Source organism: Hyperolius riggenbachi, chromosome 4 (assembly GCF_040937935.1).
Source record: "Hyperolius riggenbachi isolate aHypRig1 chromosome 4, aHypRig1.pri, whole genome shotgun sequence".
Lineage (NCBI taxonomy): Eukaryota > Metazoa > Chordata > Amphibia > Anura > Hyperoliidae > Hyperolius > Hyperolius riggenbachi.
In genome coordinates this window covers 43,287,543-43,312,095 of record NC_090649.1, presented here as the reverse complement: position 1 = coordinate 43,312,095, position 24,553 = coordinate 43,287,543, and the positions used below count along the sequence as shown (strand labels likewise).

Here is a 24,553-nt window from a genome sequence, read left to right as displayed (position 1 = left end):
GCAGAGGCAAGAGTTGGATGTGAATGACCAGAGGAACCTGATCGATTCATATCTGGCAAAGCAACAAGAGGTAAGACTGACACAATTTTCTCAAAAGGTTGTAGAGTTTCCCTGTAGGAAAGTAGTAAGATATTAGCAAATGTTTATGAATAAAACAACCAAAGACAAAGGAGCACAGGATCTAAGGCAGGGAAAACACTTGCTTGAATTTCTCGTGTTTTGCAGCACATGCCAATAACTGCACTGCCCACTTGTGATAAGCTTACCTTCCAGCGGCAGGTCCCGCGACGTCTCCGGCGTGGTTCGGGCGAGCGGCGGGACTGCCGCGATGGAACCCTCTGGTGGCTTCCCCGGCGTCCCTCCGGCAATGGTTTCCGGCTCGCTCGCGACCCAAAGGTCACATCGCGCACGCGCAAGTTCGAGTGAGCCGTATAGGCTCAGGAGGAGGTTAGGGATGACTGCAGGTGATGTCACTAGGTGACATCACCAAATGGGAGTGGTTTCTGGGGAATTAGGATCTGTATATAAGGCCAGTGCTTTCACTCATTCAATGGCCTTGATACTAATCAGTTCGCTGGTTTCAGGTCTAGCTAGAAAGCCTCTCAGAGATGCATTCATATATTGTGTGGACACACAATATATATGTACTGCAGTTAGTCAGTCTTTGTTGTTATATACATTTGTAATTCTTTCGTAATATCCTCCTGATATTATTGAAGTAACATCTTAGTGTTTATTTACCTGTGTACCGACCTCTTGCTTGTTTCCTGACCTCGCTCTAGTCTAGTCCTTCTGTACCGCTGGCATCTTATTTTTCGTTATCGACTCAGCCTGTCCCTGACTCTGTTACTGCCTGATCCTTGCAATACGACTGACATCTGATACACGTGTATGACCCTGCTCGAATATGACTACGATTTAGCTTAACGACTTTGTACCTCGATACCTCTAACCTGTGCACAAGTTCTGACTGTTAGATTACGCCTTGTACTTTTGTTGTGTAATTATCGGTGTGTTACCTCGTCACGCACCAGGGTGATATCACTATAGTCAATAACTTACTTGGGAATCGCAATTTGTTCACCGCATGCATTTGCCCCACAATTTAAAATCCAATAGCTTTCTGCTTTTTTTCACATGACATAGGATTCACAGATACAATGTATTCAGCTTCATTCCAAAAATCGTGAAACGCACATAGAAAGTCACGTGTCGAAAAACAAGATTGCAAAGACAAATGCAGAACGATGGAAGCCAGGGAATTGTGGAGAAAAAAAATGCACTCTCAAGTGTTTTCCCTGCCTAAGGTAATAAGTTTAATATTGAATGAAAAAGACACTTAAAGGATACCCGAAGTGACATGTGACATGATGAGATAGACATGTGTATGTACAATGCCTAGCACACAAATAACCAGGCTGTGTTCCTTTTTTTCTTTCTCTGTCTGAAAGAGTTAAAAATCAGGTATGTAAGTGGCTGACTCAGTCCTGACTGACAGGAAGTGACTACAATGTGACCCTCACTGATAAGAAATTCCCCTTTTTATCTCTATCTTATCATGTCACATGTCACTTCAGGTATCCTTTAAAAAAAAAGAAAAGGAAAAACAAAAAAACAAAAAACACTTGCTGGAATCCCTGGCAGGTGATACATCCAAAAAAATAAAATTCAAAAAACATGCCCATTTGCAGATGGAAAAACCCTAGCTGTATAGATGCAACTAGGATGGGGCATCACTCCACCATTTCCTGTGTGGAATGTCACAATATCAGGGGAATCCTGTACACAAAACTTGAAGAGAGAAGACAGCTTTCTTAGCTTTTTTTATGGTGGAATACCTGTAATTCAGTCTTCAAATTGCAAAAGAAATGCATGTACAAGATCACAAAAATTTCCAGTGATAAAAATCACCTGGCACACAGTGCCTGGACTCCAGACCTACTACGTACCTTTGTTGATGTCCCTCCCCTGTTGGCCACGGTTGACATCCGAGGAGTGGAACATTGGGCATGTGAGCTACGCTTGTAAATTTTTGCTAAATTGTGCGTGCGTCACTCCATTGCATTTCTTTTGCATTTTGCAAACTCAATTAAAGTGAAACTCCAGTGATAATAATGTAATAAAAAAGTGCTTCATTTTTACAATAATTATGTAAAAATGATTTACTCAGTGTTTGCCCATTGTAAAATCTTTCCTCTCCCTGATTTACATTCTGACATTTATCACTTGGTGACATTTTTACTGCTGACAGGTGATGTCAGTGGAAGGAGATGCTGCTCGTTTTTTTTTGGCAGCTGGAAAAAGCTGTAAACAGCTGTTATTTCCCCACAATGCAACAAGGCTCCCACAGTGTGACGTCAGAACCATGGTCCTGACATCACACTGTGGAAAAGGTTTCACCACAATATCAGCCATACAGAGCCCCCTGATGATTTGTTTGTGAAAAGGAATAGATTTCTCATGGGAAAGGGGGTATCAGCTACTGACTGGGATGAAGTTCAATTCTTGGTTACGGTTTCTCTTTAACCTTCTTGCCGGTTATCCCGAGCTCAGCTCGGGGTAACCTGTGCAGAAGGATTTCTCCGGCCCCGCTGGGCCGACTTTCAAAATTTTTTTTTTACTGATCAGCGCCGCTCGCCGCCGATTCGCTGCTACCCACCGCCCCCTCCCCCCCCCCTCCAGACCCCTTGCGCAGCCTGGCCAATCAGTGCCAGGCAGCGCTGAGGGGTGGATCGGGATTCCCTCTGACGTCCCGACGTCCATGACGTCGGTGACGTCATCCCGCCCGGTCGCCATGGCAACCGGGGAAGCCCAGCAGGAAATCCCGTTCTGAACAGGATTTCCTGCTTACTCTGATCGCCGAAGGCGATCGGAGTGGGTAGGGGGATGCCGCTTGTCAGCAGCTATCATGTAGTGAGCCCTGGGCTCACTACATGATTTAAATAAAAAAAATAAAAAAAAAGGTGCTGTGCTGCCCCCTTGCCGTCAGAATTGGAACGGCAAGGGGGTTAAAGGTATTGCACCATAGAAGTGCTGTCTTCTCTCTTCTTGTTTTGTGTACAGGAGCCCCTTGATATTTTTTGCCTAAATCTCTGGTATTCTGGATCTTCAGTGATGTCCAACACCAGCACACACCATACTTCTCCTCATCCCAGCCTTCAGAAGCTGCTCCATAGTGTGCTGCATCTGATCCCTCCTCTATCATCCATAGTTACAGATAGGTTGCTAGACTCCAGGCTAGGGAGTGTTTCTTTACAGCCTCTACCCTAAATTGTCATAAGAGGCATTGGGCTCAATTCTGGTAGCTCTGTGAGGTAAATATTTTTTGGTAGGTAAAATACCTCATGAGGTATTTTCCTCTTCCTTTATCAATTCTGAAAGATTTTTCTCCATTTCAGAACATGAGTTAAAACATGAGGTAAAACATGAGGTAAATGCATAGAGTGAGGTAAAACATGAGATATTTCAGTTGTAAGCCTGCAGCAAATAAGTAATATTCTTTAATTGTCTTCCATAAGTTAGGATAGTCTTTGGAAGATTTTTTTTTTTTTTTTTTTTTGAGGAGGGAAGGTGTATTTGATTATGTAGCAACCTATGAATAGTAAATTTATAGGCATCCATTACAAAAAATAAATAAATAAATAACAATCCAGCTCATTTACCTTTAGAGGCTGGGGGGAGGGGGGAGGGTGAGGTAGGAGCACTTTTAGAGGCTGGGGGAGGGGTCAGCACTTTTAGAGACTGGGGGTGTGAGTACTTTTACTTTTAGAGGCTGGGGGTCTGGAGGGGGGTTACAGCACTTTTTTACTTTTAGAGGCTGCTGGGGGGGGGGGGGGGGTGCTCGGGGGGGGGGGGGGGCTCGGAGAACTTTTAACCAGAGGAGGAGAGAAATCGGTGTTTGCCGCAATTTTTTTTTTAAAAATAGAGGCTGTGGGTTGGAGCATTTTCACTTTTTTTTTTCCAACCAGAGGTTGGGGAATGGCACTGTTGAGGGGGGGGGGGGGGGGGGGGGGGGGGCACCAGAAGAAGAAGAAGGATTGTACAGGGTTTAAGGCACTTTTTCTTTTTTAAAACAAAATGGAAGCTGGGGCTGGGGGGGATTGTTGGTCAGATCACTTTTACTTATTTCAGCAAAATATGGGGGCCCTGAACACAGAACAAGCTGAAAAGGCTCCATGTTATGTGACTGATATCACAATTCTGTCACAGCACTGCATTTATCATGTGGTAGAGGTAGGCCTAATTATGTGAGGTAAAAGACATGCAAACACGCACCTTATTTTACTTCAGAATTCAAGTGTGAGGTAATGAAATTACATGAGGTAAAACTTTACTTAAACTACCAGAATTCAAAAGTTGATTTCCCTCATGAGGTAAACCCAATTCCATGAGGTAATTATTTACTAAACACTACCAGAATTGAGCCCATTAAGTTCCGATCCTTGTGCTGGGCGACAGTCCTCGTATGTGTGTACATGTGAAATTGCTTTTCTCACTCTTATTCATAAAAAGTAATATTGAAAATGTGCATGCTTACTGTATTTCCACATCTGAACCTTTCCTTCAACACCTTCAAGCTAGCCCTCAAAACATATTTCTTTAAAATGGCCTACCCCACATCTACCACACTTTAACTCTCTCAGTCAAGCACCTTTTCCACAGCCCTACATTATGTGTCCCTCCCCCACCCTTTAGATTGTAAGCCTTTGGCAGGGTCCCCCCACCCCACCCACTTAGTGTGTCCTTCTTAATCTTGTTACCCCAGCAATGACACCCTTCTCATAGACTAACTCGGACTTGATGTGCTGGATATCTGTAAAATGCATTTTGTACTGTGTTTGTATGTATAACCTTATGCTATGTTGTATAACCGTTTGCTACCTCTCTGTCTGTCACCCCTTGTTTACAATATATGTATCCCTATTTATTGTCCAGCGCTGTGCAATATGTTGGTGCTTTAGAAATACAATAAATTATAATAATCTGCATAAACCATATTACCAATGCGGAAATACAATTGGCTCTGACACTGGCCATAGTGGCTGAGAACAGCAAGAATAGTGTCAAGGTTCTCCAGAGATGACCATTGGTGTTGGATGACATTTGTATATGTTAAGGGGCCCATACACCTAACGATTTTCCCGCCAATATACAGCAGATTTGATCACTATGATCGAATCTGCTGTGAAATCGTTATGCAAACGCTGACAGAACGATCGCTTTCCGTCCCAAACCAATCGTTCCGGTCGATTCCCGTTGAGCCGTCCGTGCTGAAGATTTCCTCAATCGCAGGCGGGTAGGGAGTGTGTAGATAGCTGCGTTCAAATGCCCGACGACCGACGCTAGGGGCAATACATTACCTGCTCTGGCTTGCGCGAGTCCCCGCGCTCTCCGCTGTCCCTTCTCCGCTGGGTTCCGGCTGGCTACTTCCTGTCCCCGCAGGAATTTTAAAGAGTAGAGCGCCCTCTACCGTTTAAACTTCCCCGGACGTGAAGTGAAGCCTGCCAGAACCCAGCGGAGAAGAGACAGCAGAGACCAGGGGACTCGCGCCGGGCGGGTCAGGTAATGTATGTGGGGGGGGCGGGTGGCAGCAGTGGCAGCAGTGGCAGCTTCACAGATTGTGATCGGTTTCAGGCTGAAATCGGTTCACAATCTGTTTGCAGTAAAGGCAGCCATACGATCCCTCTCTGATCAGATTCGATCAGAGAGGGATCTATCCGTTGGTCAATCTGATGGAAAATCAACCAGTGTATGGCCACCTTTAGATTGGCACCCAAGAGGGACTGTTGTAGGCCACAAAAATTTACCATGTAGCTTTACATTCCACAAGGTACCACTATATTGTATCTTAAAGCTCTTCTATCTTCTATTACACAGGGCAAGCCTGAATCTACGCAGTATTTCCATGATGACAATTTAATTGTTCTAGTGAGTAACCTGTTTGGAGCAGGAATGGAGACCACAGCCACCACTCTGAGATGGGGCCTACTGCTCATGATGAAGTATCCTGATATTCAAAGTAAGAATTACTGGTAAATAGACTGAGCACATATCACAAGTCAACCAGTATTTACATTTTCCTTGGCCTTTTTTGACTGGGTAGAGAATAGAAGTTTGCTGAACTCCTTATTGCTGACTGAAGACTATAGACCTGTTTTTGCTAACTTGAAGATTATTGAGGAACGTAAAAGTGATCATGCAATCCCAACCGAGAATTATTTAGCAAAGAAAAAATATGCTGTGGGTGTTTGACTGTGAATTCAGTTACACAAACGCTTTGCACGCATCTTAGCAAACTCCACCATGGGCTAATATGAGTTGGGTGAGGGCTGTAAACTTGTCATGCTGCTAAATGGCAAACGTGCAATATATAATAATCTTGGCGATAGAGCAGTATCTCCCAAGGAATCATCACCCATGCTCAGTCAAAAGTGAATATTGTAAGGTGCTCAAAAGATAAAAAGACTCTGTCTTTGAAAGCACTATTAACATGTTATTTATGCCCAACAACATGACATGTGTAACAATGGCCTAAATTCACTAAGCTTTATCAAGCACTTTATTAAGCGTTTGATAATTTACCTCATGGGTAAAATCTAATTTTGAATTCACTAAGGTGTTATATATTTATCGATTGTTTTACCGATAAAACGTTCAATAAATCTATAACGCCTTAGTGAATTCAAAAATAGATTTTACCCATGAGATAAATTATCAAACGTTTGATAAAGTGCTTGATAAAGCTTAGTGAATTGAGGCAAATGTGCAGGTCAAATTTGTTCCATTATAGAAGTTTTAAACAAAAATGGCATGTGGTCAGTCTGTTAGGGTTTCAAAGGAGTCAAGGACCCTTCCTAAAGCACCATGAAAAAATATATGAGGAACAGGGAAAATGTGTTTCACATGTGCAGTGTCTTGTTGCTCTGGGATTGCCTTAGTTGTTACATTTAGAGATGGCTCAAACCTCTGATTTTAGGTTCTCAAACCTTGAACACGAACTTCCACAAAAGTTCACGTTCGAGTGAACCTCCACAAAAGTTTGCATTCGCGTGAACCATGCGAACCGCAATAGACTTCAATGGGCAGGCGAACACTGTTCGTCTGCCCATTGATACATGGGCAGGCAAATAGTGTTCGCCACTTTTGTGGCCAAAAACACTGTTTCTGGCCACAAAAGTGATGAAAAAGATGTTTCAAGGTGTCTAACACCTGGAGGGGGGCATGTCGAAATGGGATACACGCCAAAAGTCCCGTGGAAAATTACGAATTTGACAAAGAGCAGGGTTATAATCCCTAAAGGGCAGAAATCTCCTAAATTGGAGGCCTAAAGTGCTTTAAAACATCTTCTGTGTGTAGACATTGATCAGCAGATAGTGTAAGTAGTGTACTGCTTCACACTGAGAGACCAAACTTACTGTGTAACGCACCGCAAACAGCTGTTTGTGTAGTGATGGCCGTGCTGGACTGGTGCGCACCATGGCGAGAGTGCAGGCGATGGCGGTTTTCAAGCCCATATGGTCAGGCTGAGGTAGCTCAATGACAGAACAACAGTGACTGACCAGCTGATCGGATTTGGTCTGTCCACAATGAAGCAATGACCTTATTATCTTGGGTCAGGTGTGCCCCCCAACACACTCATATAGCCATCGGTCATTGCTTCATTGTGATATGCAAGCCCCTTCACCTCGGCAAGGTAACGATCATGAAGGGGAATTGACACGTGTACATGCCTTTTGTTTTGTTGTTGAAGCCGCAGTGCAGCCAGAAAAATTAGACAGGCATGTACATGCACCAGAAAAATGATTATTGTTTTTGTTAGCGGCCACTGCTAGCAGCGGCCTTAAAAAATCAGGAATCCACCTGGAGTCCTGGACCTTGTTGGTGGTGGTGGAGAAGGCAGTCAATCGGCCTGCAGGCAGAGATGCTGTGTGGGGACCGACTTAGTTTTGGGACAGGCGGTCACACGGCATGCAGGCAGAGATGCTGTGTGTGGGGACTGACTTAGTCTTCGGGCAGGTAGTAGACCTCTGGGATCCATGCCTCGTTCATTTTGATAAAAGTGAGGTACTGAACACTTTTTTGACCTAGGCGACTTCTCTTCTCACTGACAATGCCTCCAGCTGCGCTGGAGCCAGAAGTTGGATGGCAGACTGTGACAGCTGTGGCACAGGTCAAGCCTGCACACACAGTAGTCCAGGGGTTCATCGCTGCTCAGAGTGTCTACATCCAGTTAAGGCCAGGTAGTCAGCTACCTGCCAGTCGAGGTGTGGGTGGAGGGTGGATCCGGAAAGGCTAAGGCGAGACGTTGGACTAAAGAATGTCCGCATGTCCAACATCACCATGAGATCGCTAGACTGTCCTATCCTTGCCTGTGTGGACATGGGAGGAGGAGGAAGATTACTGGCAGTGTCACCTTTATTCCGTTGTGCTGTGACATCACCCTTAAATGCACTGTAAAGCATACTTGCCAGCTTGCTGTGCAAGTGCTGCATCCTTTCTGCCTTCTGGTGATTTGGTAACATCTCCACTACTTTGTGCTTATACCGAGGGTCTAGTAGCATTGCCACCCAGTACAGGTGATTATCGTTGAGTTTTTTTATATGGGGGTTCCTCAGCAGGCTGGACTGCATGAAAGACCCCATCTGCACAAAGTTCGATGCCGACCTACTAGCCATCTCCTATTGCTCTTCCTCAGTGATGTCAGGTAAGTTCTCCTCCTCCCCCCAGCCACGAACAATACCACGGGAAAGGTAAGCCGCACAAGCCCCCTGCGACGCCTGCTGTGGTTGTTCTTCCGCTTCCTCCATAAAAAAAAACCACCTTCCTCATCTGACTTCTCTTCCCCAGACGACTCCTCCTCCTCCCCCCTTCTCTGTGCTGCCACAGGTGTTGATGACAAATCTTGTTCTGGTGAGAGACTAACATTTTCAGCCTTATTTTTTCTATCCTATAAGTTCCTTTACCTGTTCTAATGTGCTCTGGATTACTGCAGCCTTATCTAGTTGCACTGTCTCTGTAATATATCTAATCTTCTTTTCTTTGTCAAGTTTTGTCGAGCCAGGGAGGAATGAACTGCCTCTGCTGTGATAGGGATAAGTTATACACGCCCCCTGCAAGCCCCCTCCAGGCTCTGTGTGCTTTGTTTACTACTCACAGACAGAGCTCTTTGAGGGGGAAGGAAGCTGCCTGTCTCATGCTGAGAACTGTGAGAATCCCAGACTGGAGTGCAGATAATTCTCTATGTAATAAAAACTTGTAGTATACTGTAACATGAGATATATACAAACATAACTTCCTGGTTAGCGGCCATGTTTTTTGTTTGTAAACACTGCCTAAAACTGGCGATTAAAAGCCAGGATCACTGCGGGGAGCTGTGGAAATGGCAAAGAGGGGCCCAGGAGAACATAATGAATAGAATGGTATGCTTTTTATTGTAAGAATTTGAAAGTACAGATTCTCTTTAAAGTATCTCTATACTAGGTTCTAAAATATCAGTGAAAAGACTGCTTTTCCTTTAAAGGGATACTGTAGGGGGGGGGGGGGGGGGGGTCGGGGAAAAATGAGTTGAACTTACCCGGGGCTTCTAATGGTCCCCCGCAGGCATCCGGTGCCCGCGCAGCCGCTCACCGATGCTCCGGCCCCGCCTCCGGTTCACTTCTGTCATTTCTGACTTTAAAGTCAGAAAACCCCTGCGCCTGCGTTGCTGTGTCCTCGCTTCCCCTGATGTCACCAGGAGCGTACTGCGCAGGCACAGACCATACTGGGCTTGTGCTATACACTCCTGGTGACATCAGCGGGAACGAGGACACGGCAAAGCAGGCGCAGGGGTTTTCTGACTTTAAAGTCAGAAATTACAGAAGTGAACCGGAGGCGGGGCCGGAGCATCAGTGAGCGGCTGCGCGGGCACAGGATGCCTGCGGGGGACCATTAGAAGCCCCGGGTAAGTTCAACTCATTTTTCCCCGACCCCCCTACAGTATTCCTTTAAGTATTTATAATATGATCTTTGTTTCACAGAAAAAGTACAACATGAAATAGAAAGAGTTCTTGGGAAAGCTAGGCCTCAATTAGAGCACAGAAAAGAAATGCCGTACACCGATGCCGTCATTCATGAGATCCAACGCTATGGAGATATCACACCAACCAATGTCCCCCACGCAACATCCCAAGATGTCACATTCAGGGGATATTTTATTCCAAAGGTGGGTGCCAAGAGTCAGGAGTGTTTTTATTTCAAACAACCTCACTCCCCAAGCCTTGTATCCACCAGCTTCCGGTGTGTAGCCCTGCCCACTTTCAGAGAAGGGCCATAGCACTTCCTCTATCCAAGATACAAGGGGGCGGGGCAATGTGCTGGAAACTGGAAGACGCGGGGTCAATAAGTTGGCAGGTAATTGCCAGGTAATTATAACTGTCTATTAGAAGAGCAATCATGGAAAGTGTAATTATGACTGAATAGACACTAAGTTTACATAGTTTTCTTGCAAGCCTTTCCGTTTCTTCTTCATATATGATACAGAGCTAGATTAGATCCAGTTCTGTATCACTCCTGAAGAAGAGGCTTTAGGTTTTAAAAGAAAGAAACGTGTACTGTAAAGGTGCCTATACAGTTTTCAATGTTTCCTGTCAATTTCTGGCAGATTTGATCACTCCCATCAAATCTCCTTATAATCAATGCCCAACATGCATGCCTGATCAATAATATGATTGAAAAAAAATATTCATACCAAACCATCCTGCAGGATTGAGTATATTGGTTGATTCAACCAGATATCTGCCAATATGATTAGATCGGAAATGCGGAAATTTCAATTCCGAGAAATACGAACTAGCATCCCTAATAGTAACTGGCTGTGATAGCGTTAAGTTGCATTTGGGTTACTGTTGGGTGTGCTCTTTTATATATTTTGACCTCCTGTGTTTGACCTTGTCTATTATATTGACCTCTTTGTGGATTGCTGCCTGGACTGACCCGGAATTGTATTTGGTCTTGCCTTTGCCTACTCCTTTGTACTGTGATATTCTGATCTACTGTGTATGACACAGATTGTCTCTGGATCTGATACTGTATCTCTTGATCTCCTGTTGCTGACCTGGACTGTCTTGTTGTAGCTGTTTCAATTAGTGTAGTTTGGTAGTACGCTGGTCTTCTTGGCCTCAGTCTCTACAGCTTGCCTGTCAAGTCAGGTAAGTGCTACTTGGTCAACTCCAGTTTATGCGGGGGTTTGTCATTTAGGTGAAGATCGTAGTATAAGATTGGGGTATATTGACTGAAAGAAGACAAGAGATCTGTCAGACCTCACAGATACATACATGAGGAGGAGTTTTTTTGTCTGAACGAAATGGACTTTAGCTGTGACAATTTGAGCTTTAGGACTTTCAGCATAGATTATCATTGTAATAATATTTAGACTGAATACGCTTGTGATGCCAGGGGGCTCCCATACACACTCTAGATTCTCATTCAATGGCAGTCTTTACCCAAGTTGTAGCTATACAGCTGTAACCATAATAGGATGGATCCACTTCTCACCGTTCCGTTGTCATGCTTCCATAATTGTTTGTCTCCGAAAATCCTACTAATATAATAAATGGGAAAGTTCGGATGTTTGGATGTTTGGATGTTTGTTACTCGATCACGCAAAAACGGCTGAACGGATTTGAATGAAATTTGGCACACACATAGTACATTACCTTGAATAAAGTATAGGATACTTTTTATTCCCATAACCAAAAAGGGGGCGGAGACAAATACAAATTTCACTGGAAAGTGAAATTCAGAAAGGTGGGTGGAGTCTATAAAAGCCAATCAAAATTAACCTATTGATTTTTTTTGTTAATGGCACAAGCCTCAAACCTGGTACAGTTGATCATTGGGTGACTAGAGTTCAATTTCAGAAAGGGGGTGGAGCCACAAATAGCCAATTACATTTGTTTCATTTCAATGCAAATTATTGATGCCAAACACCGCAAATATCACAAACTTGGTAATTAATTAATTGTGTGTTAGGGTTACAAAAGTGGGCACAGCCAACACCAGCCAAATACATAAATGGGCAACGCCGGGTCATAAGTGGGCGGAGACAAATACAAATTTTACTGGGAAAATGTAAACAGCAGCCATTCTTACACTGTTAATGGTAGGGTTCTCAAACTTTGCACAGTTGGTTACTGGGTGACTGGGATTAATATTCAGAAAAGTGGGTGGAGTCTATAAAAGCCAATCAAAATTAACCTATTGATTTTCAAGGGGAATATTTACATTGCTGCCATTCTTGCACTGTTAATGGCACAAGCCTCAAATCTGGTACAGTGGATCATTGGGTGACTAGGGTTCAATTTCAGAAAGGGGGTGGAGCCACAAACAGCCAATTAGATTTGTTTCATTCCGATGCAAATTATTGATGCCAAACACCGCAAAGCTCACAAACTTGGTAATTGAGTAATTGATTAATTGTGCGTTAGGGTTAGAAAAACGGGCACAGCCAACACCAGCCAAATACATAAGCAGGCAACGCCGGGTCATAAGTGGGCGGAGACAAATACAAATTTTACTGGGAAAATGTAAACAGCAGCCATTCTTACACTGTTAATGGTAGGGTTCTCAAACTTTGCACAGTTGGTTACTGGGTAACTGGGGTTAATATTCAGAAAAGTGGGTGGAGCCTTCAAAAGGCAATCAAAAATTACCTATTGATTTTTCAGGGGAATATTTCATTGCTGCCATTCTTGCACTGTTAATGGCACAAGCCTCAAACCTGGTACAGTTGATCATTGGGTGACTGGGGTTTAAATTTATAAAACGGGGTGGAGCCACAAACAGCCAATATGAGTTGTTTCATTTTAATGCAGGTTATTGATGCCAAAGACCGCAAAGCTCACAAACTTGGTCATTGAGTAATTGATTAATTGTGTGTTAGGGTTAGGAAAAGTGAGCGCAGCCAGCACCTGCAAAATACATAATCGGGCAATGCCGGGTCATCAGTAGGCGGAGACAAATGCAAATTTCACTGAGAAAATGTAAACTGCAGCAATTCTTACACTTTTAATGGTAGGGTTCTCACACTTTGCACAATTGGTCACTGGGTGACTGAGATTAATATTCAGAAAAGTGGGTGGAGTCTATAAAAGCCAATCAAAATTAACCTATTGATTTTCAAGAGGAAATATGTAATTGCTACCATTCTTGCACTGTTAATGGCACAAGCCTTAAACCTGGTACAGTTGGTCATTGGGTGACTGGGGTTAAAATTCAGACAAAGGGGTGGAACCACAAACAGCCAATCAGATTTTTTTAATCTCAATGCAAATTATTGATGCCAAATACCGCAAAGCTCACAAACTTGGTTATTGAGTAATTGTGTGTTAGGGTTAGAAATAGTAGGCGGAGCCAACACCAGCCAAATACATACCTGAACGATGTTAGGAAATAAGTGGGTGGAGAAAAATACAAATTTCATTGCGCAAATATAAACTGCAGCCATTCTTACACTGTTAATGGCAGGGTTCTCAAACTTTGCACAGTTGGTCACTGGGTGACTGGGATTAATATTCAGAAAAGTGGGTGGAGCCTATAAAAGCCAATCAAAATCCACCTATTGATTTTTAAGGGGAATATTTAATTGCTGCCAATCTTGCACTGTTAATCACCTGTACCTGGTACAGTTGGCCATTGGGTGATTGGGGTTTAAATTCAGAAAAGGGGTGGAGCCACATCCAATCAGATTAATTTTATTTCATTGCAAATTATTGATGCCAAAGACCGCAAAGCTCACATACGTGGTCATTAAGTAATTGTGTGTTAGGGTTAGGAAAAGTGGGCAGAGCTAGTGTTGGGCGAACACCTGGATGTTCGGGTTCGCGAACGTTCGCCGAACATGGCCGCGATGTTCGGGTGTTTGCGCCGAACTCCGAACATAATGGAAGTCAATGGGGACCCGAACTTTCGTGCTTTGTAAAGCTTCCTTACAGGCTACATACCCCACATTTGCAGGGTATGTGCACCTTGGGAGTGGGTACAAGAGGAAAAAAAATATTTGAAAAAGAGCTTATAGTTTTTGAGAAAATTGATTGTAAAGTTTTAAAGGAAAAACTGTCTTTTAAATGCGGAAAATGTCATTTTTCTTTGCACAGGTAACATGCTTTTTGTCTGCATGCAGTCATAAATGTAATACAGATAAGAGGTTCCAGGAAAAGGGACCGGTAACGCTAACCCAGCAGCAGCACACGTGATGGAACAGGAGGAGGGCGGCGCAGGAGGAGAAGGCCACGCTTTGAGACACAACAACCCAGGCCTTGCATGAGGACAAGAAGCGTGCGGATAGCAATGCATTTTGCCGCCATGCAGTCATAAATGTAATAGAGATGAGAGGTTCCGTAAAAAGGGACCGGCAACACTAACCCAGCAGCAGCACACGTGATGGAACAGGAGGAGGGCGGCGCAGGAGGAGAAGGCCACGCTTTGAGACACAACAACCTAGGCCTTGCATGAGGACAAGAAGCGTGCGGATAGCAATTTGCATTTTGTCGCCATGCAGTCATAAATGTAATACAGATGAGAGGTTCAATAAACAGGGACCGGAAACGCTAACCCATCACAGATGTTCATTGTTCATGTTACTTGGTTGGGGTCCGGGAGTGTTGCGTAGTCGTTTCCAATCCAGGATTGATTCATTTTAATGTCAGACGGTCTGCAGTCAGATGGTCTGCATTTTCTGTGGAGAGGCGGATACGCCGATCTGTGACGATGCCTCCGGCAGCACTGAAACAGCGTTCCGACATAACGCTGGCTGCCGGGCAAGCCAGCACCTCTATTGCGTACATTGCCAGTTCGTGCCAGGTGTCTAGCTTCGATACCCAATAGTTGAAGGGTGCAGATGGATTGTTCAACACAGCTACGCCATCTGACATGTAGTCCTTGACCATCTTCTCCAGGCGATCGGTGTTAGAGGTGGATCTGCACGCTTGCTGTTCTGTGGGCTGCTGCATGGGTGTCAGAAAATTTTCCCACTCCAAGGACACTGCCGATACCATTCCCTTTTGGGCACTAGCTGCGGCTTGTGTTGTTTGCTGCCCTCCTGGTCGTCCTGGGTTTGCGGAAGTCAGTCTGTCGACGTACAACTGACTAGAGGAGGGGGAGGATGTCAATCTCCTCTCTAAAGTCTCCACAAGGGCCTGCTGGTATTCTTCCATTTTGACCTGTCTGACTCTTTCTTCAAGCAGTTTTGGAACATTGTGTTTGTACCGTGGATCCAGAAGGGTATAAACCCAGTAATTGGTGTTGTCCAGAATGCGCACAATGCGTGGGTCGCGTTCAATGCAGTCTAGCATGAATTGAGCCATGTGTGCCAGAGTCCTGCCAGAATCCTCATCATCCTCTTGTGAGCGTTGTGATAGTTGTGATGCATCATAGTCGTCACCTTCTTCCTGGTCTGCTTCTGCTGACCATTCGCGCTGAATTGTGGAAGTCCAACGTGCACCGCTCTGGCCCTCGTCAGTGGTGGCATGAAATTCCTGCTCCAACTCCAGCTGTTCCTCCTCCTCTTCTTCATCATAGCTTCTGGGGCCAGCGTTTCCTGAGGCAGATGGCCTGATGTTGGTATCATCACGCTGATCGTTTTCTCCTTCAGATTCCCCCAGTTGCATCATGACAGCTGTTTCCTTGATTTTCAACATTGACTCCTTCAGTAAACACAGCAGTGGTATGGTAATGCTGACTGAAGAGTTGTCACTGCTCACAAGCAACGTGGATTGCTCAAAATTTTGGAGGACTTGGCAGAGGTCCAACATGTTGGCCCAATCGGATCCACAGAAGCTTGGCAGCTGTCCGGATGCGCCTCGGTACTGCGCAATCATGTACTGGACCACTGCACTCTTCTGCTCGCAAAAGCGGGCTAGCATGTGCAGCGTAGAATTCCAGCGCGTAGGGACATCACACAGCAAGCGGTGGTGGGGGAGATTGAAGCGCTCCTGCATCTTGGCGAGTGCCCCCGAAGCAGTACTGGAATTTCTACGTTTGGCCACTCGTCGCACCTTCAACAGAAGATCGGCCACGCCTGGGTATGTCCTCAGGAACCGCTGAACTACTAGGTTCATCACGTGCGCCAGGCAAGGGATGTGTGTCAGCTTAGCCAACCTTAAAGCGCGAATGAGATTACTCCCATTATCACACACAACCATGCCCGGTTTCAGGTCCAGCGGTGCCAGCCACAAATCCGTCTGTTCCTTTATTCCCCTCCAAATTTCCTCCCCTGTGTGCTGCTTATCCCCAAGGCAGATCAGCTTCAGCAACGCTTGCTGACGCATGCCAACAGCTGTGCTGCACTGCTTCCACGATCCTACTGCTGCTGGGTTAGCGTTTCTGGATAAGGTACAGCTTTGAGATGCGTTGGAGGAGAAGGAGTCAGAGAGGTAGGTGCTGCTGTTGTTATCCAGTGGGAGGGACGGCGGTGCAGCTGTTTGCGGCGTGGGCAACACCCGCGCCGTAGCAGGTGAGGAATCGCTGCCAGGCTCCACAAGGTTCACCCAGTGCGCGGTAAGGGAGATGTATCGACCCTGGCCGAACGCACTCGTCCAGGTGTCAGTGGTGAGGTGAACCTTGCAGGCAACGGCATTCTTCAAGCTTCGGGTTATTTTGCTGACCACGTGCTCATGCAACTCAGGCACTGCAGAGCGCGCAAAGTGGTAGCTGCTGGGAACCACGTAACGTGGGGTGGCCACTGACATCATGCCCTTGAAGCTGTTTGTCTCCACCACTCGATATGGCAGCATTTCGCAGGCCAGAAGCGTGGCTATGCTGGCTGTTAGTGCCACGGCCCGGGGGTCATTTGCTGGCAATTTCCTCTTGCGCTCAAACATCTCCGAGACAGACAACTGAACCGTAGGGCTGCACACTGAAGGGCTGTTGGTTGTTGTGTTTGATGAAGACTGGGAGACCTCAAGAGCACTATTCCGGAAAGTGACAGTGTCAGCGTCGTCTGATGTTTGTGAATGTTGTTGTGAACCATGCAATGGCTGGGCTACTGCTGCTGCTGAGGAGGGTCTGGTGGTGAGTCTGGTGACCCCAAGGGAGGCAGTGTTGCTGGTACCCTGTCCTGACGCGTTTGCCCACAGAGTGGGATGTTTGGATAGCATGTGGCGGGTCATGCTGGTGGTGGAGAGGTTGTTAATATTTTTCCCCCTGCTCAGGCGGGTCTTGCACACCTTGCAAATCACCATGGTACCATCCACACTGCAGTCTTCAAAGAAAGGCCAGACTTTGGAGCACCTGCCTTGCTGGCGATTTCTGTTTGCGCCTCTTTTGCGTCTCACTTGAACTTCCAGGCTTGTGGTGCATGAAATTTCGCGCCGCCTACCTTGTGGCACAAGGCGAACTCGTGCAGCAGTGGGTTCTTCAACAGACTCATCTGTGCTGCTATGACGGCGATGTTCTCCTTCACATACAAAATCTGGGTCTGTGTCCACATTGTCCAAACCCTCCTCTTCCATCTCCTCAAACTCGTCATATGTCATTGTGGGCCGCCGCCGTGGAGTAGAGCTCCCCAGAATAACCTCTGCGCAGCTCACTCCAACGTCGTCTTCCAGATCTTCTCGGCCGACCTCCTGCAATTGAAACCCCTCCTGCCCAACTTGCTCTGGGATTTGGGTTTCAAAGTCCTCGGACTCGCCTTGCATTTCAGTGTGCGGTGCATTTCCCACAGTAAATGGTTGTGAATCCGGGCACAACATTTCTGGCTGTTCCATTGACCTTTGAAAGGTGGAAGTTTGTTGGGCTGGGAATAGCTCCTGCGAATACCCCATTGTGTCCTGAGGAAATTCTTCGGACTGGTTATTTGGCAGTTGTGTGTGTGGTGTCGCTGCCGGTTGTGTCAGCTTTGTGCCCACTGGCTCCTTGTAACTGGCTGAGGACTCGGACCTCGTGCGTGATGTGCTGGTGCTGCTTAACCCACTGCTGGACGCTTGAGAGGTCATCCAATTAATTATCTGGTCCTGTTCTTTTGGATTTGTGAGGGTTGATTTCCTGGACAACATGGGCGGTATTGAGTGGGTTTTCTTCGGTGCTCCACTGTGGCCTGTACGTGAACCGTCAGGGGAAACACCTCTTCCCTTGCCCCTCCCTCTTTCACCGGATTTCTTCTTCATTTCACTTATCCTTAAAGTACACGCTGACTGGCAGCAGTACAGTGGCAGTACAGAAATGCTATACAGTGGTGGGTGAGCAATGTACTACTGTTCCCAGCAGAGACACAGAGTGGCAGTAAACACAATGCTATACAGTGGTGGGTGAGCGGTGTACACAGAGTGGCAGTAAACACAATGCTATATAGTGTGGGTGAGCGGTGTACTACTGTTCCCAGCAGCGACACAGAGCACAAATGCTATACAGTCGTGGGTGAGCGGTGTACTACTGTTCCCAGCAGCGACACAGAGCACAATGCTATACAGTGGTGGGTGAGCAGTGTACTACTGTTCCCAGCAGCGACACAAAGCACAATGCTATACAGTGGTGGGTGAGCGGTGTACTACTGTTCCCAGCAGCGACACAGAGCACAATGCTATACAGTGGTGGGTGAGCGGTGTACTACTGTTCCCAGCAGCGACACAGAGCACAATGCTATACAGTGGTGGGTGAGCGGTGTACTACTGTTCCCAGCAGCGACACAGAGCACAATGCTATACAGTGGTGGGTGAGCGGTGTACTACTGTTCCCAGCAGAGACACAGAGTGGCAGTAAACACAATGCTATATTGTGTAGGTGAGCGGTGTACTACTGTTCCCAGCAGCGACACAGAGCACAATGCTATACAGTGGTGGGTGAGCGGTGTACTACTGTTCCCAGCAGCGACACAGAGCACAATGCTATACAGTGGTGGGTGAGCGGTGTACTACTGTTCCCAGCAGCGACACAGAGCACAATGCTATACAGTGGTGGGTGAGCGGTGTACTACTGTTCCCAGCAGAGACACAGAGTAGCAGTAAACACAATGCTATATAGTGTGGGTGAGCGGTGTACTACTGTTCCCAGCAGCGACACAGAGCACAATGCTATACAGTCACGGGTGAGCGGTGTACTACTGTTCCCAGCAGAGACACAGAGTGGCAGTAAACACAATGCTATACAGTGGTGGGTGAGCGGTGTACACAGAGTGGCAGTAAACACAATGCTATATAGTGTGGGTGAGCGGTGTACTACTGTTCCCAGCAGCGACACAATGACTGGGGGGACCCTGGCTAGCCTGGCTGGAGAGAGAACTACCCTGCCTGCCTACCCAAAGCTAAACCCACAGACAAATGGCGGAGAAATGACGTGGATCGGGTATTTATTTACCCGAACCACGTGACCCGTTCGGCCAATCAGAGCGCGTTCGGGTCCGAACCACGTGACCCGTTCGGCCAATCACGGCGCTAGCCGAACGTTCAGGGAACGTTCGGCCATGCGCTCTTAGTTCGGCCATATGGCCGAACGGTTTGGCCGAACACCATCAGGCGTTCGGTCGAACTCGAACATCACCCGAACAGGGTGATGTTCTGCAGAACCCGAACAGTGGCGAACACTGTTCGCCCAACACTAGGCAGAGCCAACACTAGCCAAATACATACCCGGGCAACGCCGGGCGTCCAGCTAGTCTATATATAAAATCGGATGTATGGGTATATGTATGTATGTATGTGCCGCGATCACTCGAAAACGCCTTGACCGATTTGAACGAAACTTGGTATACAGTTCCCTTACTACTTGAGATTATATGCTCTGGGGGTCTCATGTCCCCCCTGCACACCCCGGCGGAGCTATGAACAGCAAATCACATTTAACCCATTTATGTCAATGGAAAAAATATAAAAGGCTGCCATTCTCACAGTAATCGAACCAGAGTTGTCACACTTGGCACAGTTGGTCACTTAGTGACCAAGGGTACAAATCCAGGAAAAGTGGGTGGAGCATAAAACTCCAGTGGGTGGAGCATAAAACTGTCAGCCAATCATTTTCAATGGGAAAATGTAAACTGCAGCCATTCTAAGACTGTTAATCGCAGGGTTCTCCAACTTGCCACACTTGGTCACTGAGTGAATGACATTAAGATTCAGGAAAGTGGGTGGAGCCTACAACAGCCAATCAAAATCCACCTGTTGAGGAATATTGAAACTGCTGCCATTCTTACACTGTTAATGGCAGAGGCTTCAAACTTGCTACAGTCGGTCATTGAGTGACTGGGGTTCAAATTCACTAAAGGGGCTGGGCGAGAAACAGCTAATCAAATTTCCTTGGTGGATAAACTGCTTCTATTCACACATTTGTGATGCCAGGAACCTGAAAGCTCACAAACTTGGTCATTGGGTGACTGTCTGTCCAGGTTACAAAAAAGTGGGTGGAGCCAACAACAAATTTTACTGGGAAAATGTAAACTGCAGCCATTCTTACACTGTCAGTGGCAGGGTTCTCAAACTTTGCACAGTTGGTCACTGGGTGACTGGGATTTATATTCAGGAAAATGGGTGGAGCCTACAACAGCCAATCAAAATTCACCTGTTGATTTTTCAAGGGGAATATTTAAATTTCTACCATTCTTACACTGTTAATGGCAGAGGTCTCAAACAGGCAATCAGATTTCTGTAATTTCAATGGGAATACACAAATTATTGATACCAAGGACCCCAAAGCTTATAAACTTGGTAACTGAGTGATTCTAGGTTAGAAAAAGTGGGCGGAACCAATAACTAAATTTTTCACATGGGAAAATATAAACTGCAGCCATTCTTACACTGTTAATGGCAGAGTTCTCAAACTTGACACAGTTGGCCACTGGGTGACTGTGATTAATATTCAGAAAGTGGGTGGAGCCTACAACAGCCAATCAAAATTCACCTATTGATTTTCAAGGGGAATATTTACATTGCTGTCGTTCTTACACTCTTAATGGCAGCTGCTTGAAATCTAGTACAGTCAGTCACTGGGAGACTGGGGTTTAAATTCTGAAAAGAGGGCGGGCTACAAACAGCCAATCATATTTGTTTCATTTCAGTTGGAAAATGCAACTTATTGATGCCAAGGACCCCAAAGTTCATAAACTTGGTCATTGAGTGACTGTATGTCAAGGTTAGAAACAGTGGGCGGAGCCAAAAACAACTAACTTTTTACATGGGAAAATACAGCCATTCTTACACTGTTAATGGCAGGGTTCTCAAACTTGACACAGTTGGTCATTGGGTGATTGCGATTAATAGTCAGGATAGTAGGTGGAGCCTACAACAGCCAATCAAAATTCAACTTTTGATTTTCAAGGGGAATATTGAAACTGCTGCCATTCTTACACTGTTAATGGCACAGGCCTCAAACCTGCTACAGTCATTACATCATTAAGTGACTGGGGTACAAATTCACTAAAGGGGCGGAGCCACAAACAACCAATCAGATTTCTTTGCTGGATAAACTGCTTCCATTCACACAATTTTGATGCTAGGAATCCCGAAAGCTCACAAACTTGGTCATTGAGTGACTGTGTGTCAAGGTTACAAAAACTGGGTGGAGTAAAAAACAGATTTCCCGGGGAAAATGTAAACTACAGCCCTTCCTCACTGTTAATGGCAGGGTTCTCAAACTTTGCACAGTTGGTCACTGTGTGACTGGAATTAATATTCAGAAAAGTGGGTGTAGCCTAAAAAAGCCAATCACAATTCACCTGTTGATTTCCAAGGGGAATATTAAAATTGCTGCCATTCTTGCACTGTTAATGGAACAAACATCAAACCTGGTACCGTTGGTCATTGGGTCACTGGGGTGCAAATTCAGAAAAGGGGGTGGAGCCAAAAACAGCCAATAAGATTTGTTTCATCACCCTGGGAAAATACAAATTGATGCCAAGGACCCCAAAGCTCCCAAACTTGGTCATTGAGTGACTGTGTGTCCAGGTTACAGAAAGTGGGCAGACAATATAAACTGCAGGCCTTCTTACACTTTTAATGGCAGGGATCTCAAACTTTGCCCAGATGGTCACTGGGTGACTGAGATTAATATTCAGGGAAGTGGGTGGAGACTATAATTGCCAATCATAATTCACCTGTTGATTTTTAAGGGGAATATTTACTGTAAATTGCTGCAATTTTTACACTCTTAATAGCAGATGCCTTAAAACTGCTACAGTTGGTCATTGGGTGACTGTGGTTCAAATCCTGGAGAGGGGCGAAGTCAATTATAATTTATATGGAAATATACAAATTGATGCCAAAGACCCTAAAGCTCACAAACTTGGTCATTGAGTAATTGTGTGTTAGGGTTAGAAAAAGTGTGCAGAGCCAACACCAGCCAAATACATACCCGGGCAATGCCGGGTAATCAGCTATGTATGTTAAATATTAGTTTATTGCACATTACTGTAAAATATTTTAAAGCTGTATAAATAAAGGATAATAACAATACAACTAATGATGATTATTTCTCCTGCAGGGCACTGTTGTCTTCCCATTGCTTTCCTATTCACTAAGAGATAAAGCCTACTTTGAGAAACCGTACGAGTTCTACCCGGAACATTTTCTGGATGCTAAAGGAAATTTCAAGAAGAATGATAGTTTCATCCCGTTCTCTATTGGTAATCTCTTTAAAGTTAATTTTTAATAACTTATTTTATTTAATTTTGCCAAATTAGGAAAACAGTATAACAAAATAATGTCTCATTTGTCATGAAGTAGTGTAAAACTGCGTTTTTGTACTTTCATGTTGTAAATGACCACAGGCATCTCATTGATGCCTGTGCTCATTCACTACAGGTACTTTGATCTGCCTTGGGAACATATGTTCCCATTCACCGATCAGTACTCTGCTGCAGGGGGGGGGGGGGGGGGGGGAGGGTCGCAGCTACTGCAAACAGCCAGATACGTGGATATATGCCCCTGATGCTAAAGTGAAGTCCACAGGGCATAGATACATGATACGGTGGTGCGTAACCAGTTAAAAACTTAACGGGAACCTTAACATAACTAAAATTACCCACCCTTTTACTTACCTGGGACTTCTTCCATAGCCTATAGTCCATGGGGTGCCTTGGTGTCCTCTGAGCCCCCTCAGATCTCCTGCTGATGGCTGCATCACACCATACGTAACCCCATCCTTTTGCTAGAAGCATTCTGCTCACGCGCGGCTCTTGAGAGAATGAAATGTGCATGTGCAGAATGCTCCCGGTGATGGGGGTGCAATCAAGATGAGTGCGCAGACGGGGCCCCACGTGCACTTGCTGTAACTCCCCTAGGGTCACAGGTGTAAAGTGGCCACCAGCGGCTGAACCGGGGATGGGGGGCTCAGAGGATGCTGAGGAACCCTACGGACTTTGGGGGGCTGGAAGAAACCTCAGGTAAGTAAAAAGTAGCCAATTTTAGTTATGTCTAGGTTCCCTTTAAATTAATTCTGTCCCAACGCAAAGCTACCTAAGGTAAGCACAGAGGTATGTTTATACTGGATCCACTTACCTACATCTATGCATTGTCCTTTCTTCTCATCATTACCATAGCCCACGTAAAGTCAATTTTTTTTTAGACAGGAAGAGGCATATTTACTGTATGTTTCCTCCTATTACCCTCCCATTCCTTTCCTAAGGGATGTGAATGGGGTGAGAAAGAAGAGGGAATGGGAGGGAACATCACAGCAAGCCTGCCTCTTCCTTTCTGAATAGTGATGAGCAGGAATTCCGCATAAACATAATTTTGCATAGTAATTTGCAATTACAATGCAAAACTGTAATGCAAAATTTTGGGAAAAAATCATAATTGATTTTGTTCCTAATGCAATTGCATGTAATTTTGGATATTTGAATTTAGTGGTTAACCTGCCTGGCGTTCTGATTTCCACGGCCCTGCGACCGCGGGAACGTTTTTTGCACATTTTATTTTTCTTTTCATGTAGCTAGCCTAGCGCTAGCTACATGATTCCCCCTTCCCTGCGGCGTCCCTCCCTACCCTCTGAGCGCCGCCGGCGCAATGGCCCGTCCAGAAATCCCTTTCTGAATGGGATTTCCTTGAGGGCTTCCGCCATGGCGACGCACGTCGTGACGTCATCGACGTCGTGACATCACAGGGAGACCAGATCCACCCCTCAGTGCTGCCTGGCACTGATTGGCCAGGCAGCACACGGGGTCTCGGCTAGGGGGGCCCTGTATCGCGGCGGATAGCGGCGGATCGGCGGCGAGCGGCGGCGAGCGGGTAAGGCACACAGCAAGCAAAGTGCTTGCTGCGTGTTTAAAAAACAAAAATTGTTCAAATCGGCCCAGCGGGGCCTGAGCGGTGACCTCCGGCGTCTCTGGACGAGCCTAGCTCGTCCAGAACACCAGGGAGGTTAATAGCAAAGACGCCATACAAGCTATTGTCACCAAAATTGCTATGTTAAAGGTGAATAGTGTGAACAAGTCACAGTTTTTTTTTTTTTAAAATACTTGTATTTTCTGAAAAATGACAGTTTGCAGTGGTACACCAAGATTAACCACTTTGGCACCAGCAGCCTCTGCCCCCATAAAGCGGAACTGTAGCTATAAAATAAACACATTGTTTCACTTACCTGGGGCTTCCCCAAG

At 45.7% G+C, this 24,553-nt stretch overlaps 1 protein-coding gene across 1 annotated transcript in view; it reads left to right on the top strand.

Annotated features, from left to right (window-relative positions):
* LOC137571184 (cytochrome P450 2K6-like) overlaps nucleotides 1-24,553 on the top strand; it is a 51,937-nt gene that overhangs the window by 23,056 nt on the left and 4,328 nt on the right. The window contains exons 6-9 of the mRNA XM_068279998.1: nucleotides 1-70; nucleotides 5,878-6,019; nucleotides 10,017-10,201; nucleotides 22,441-22,582. The exon at nucleotides 1-70 is cut by the window's left edge and continues 107 nt beyond it. Coding sequence (XP_068136099.1) covers nucleotides 1-70; nucleotides 5,878-6,019; nucleotides 10,017-10,201; nucleotides 22,441-22,582 — 539 coding nt within the window. The remainder of the gene's footprint in view (nucleotides 71-5,877; nucleotides 6,020-10,016; nucleotides 10,202-22,440; nucleotides 22,583-24,553) is intronic.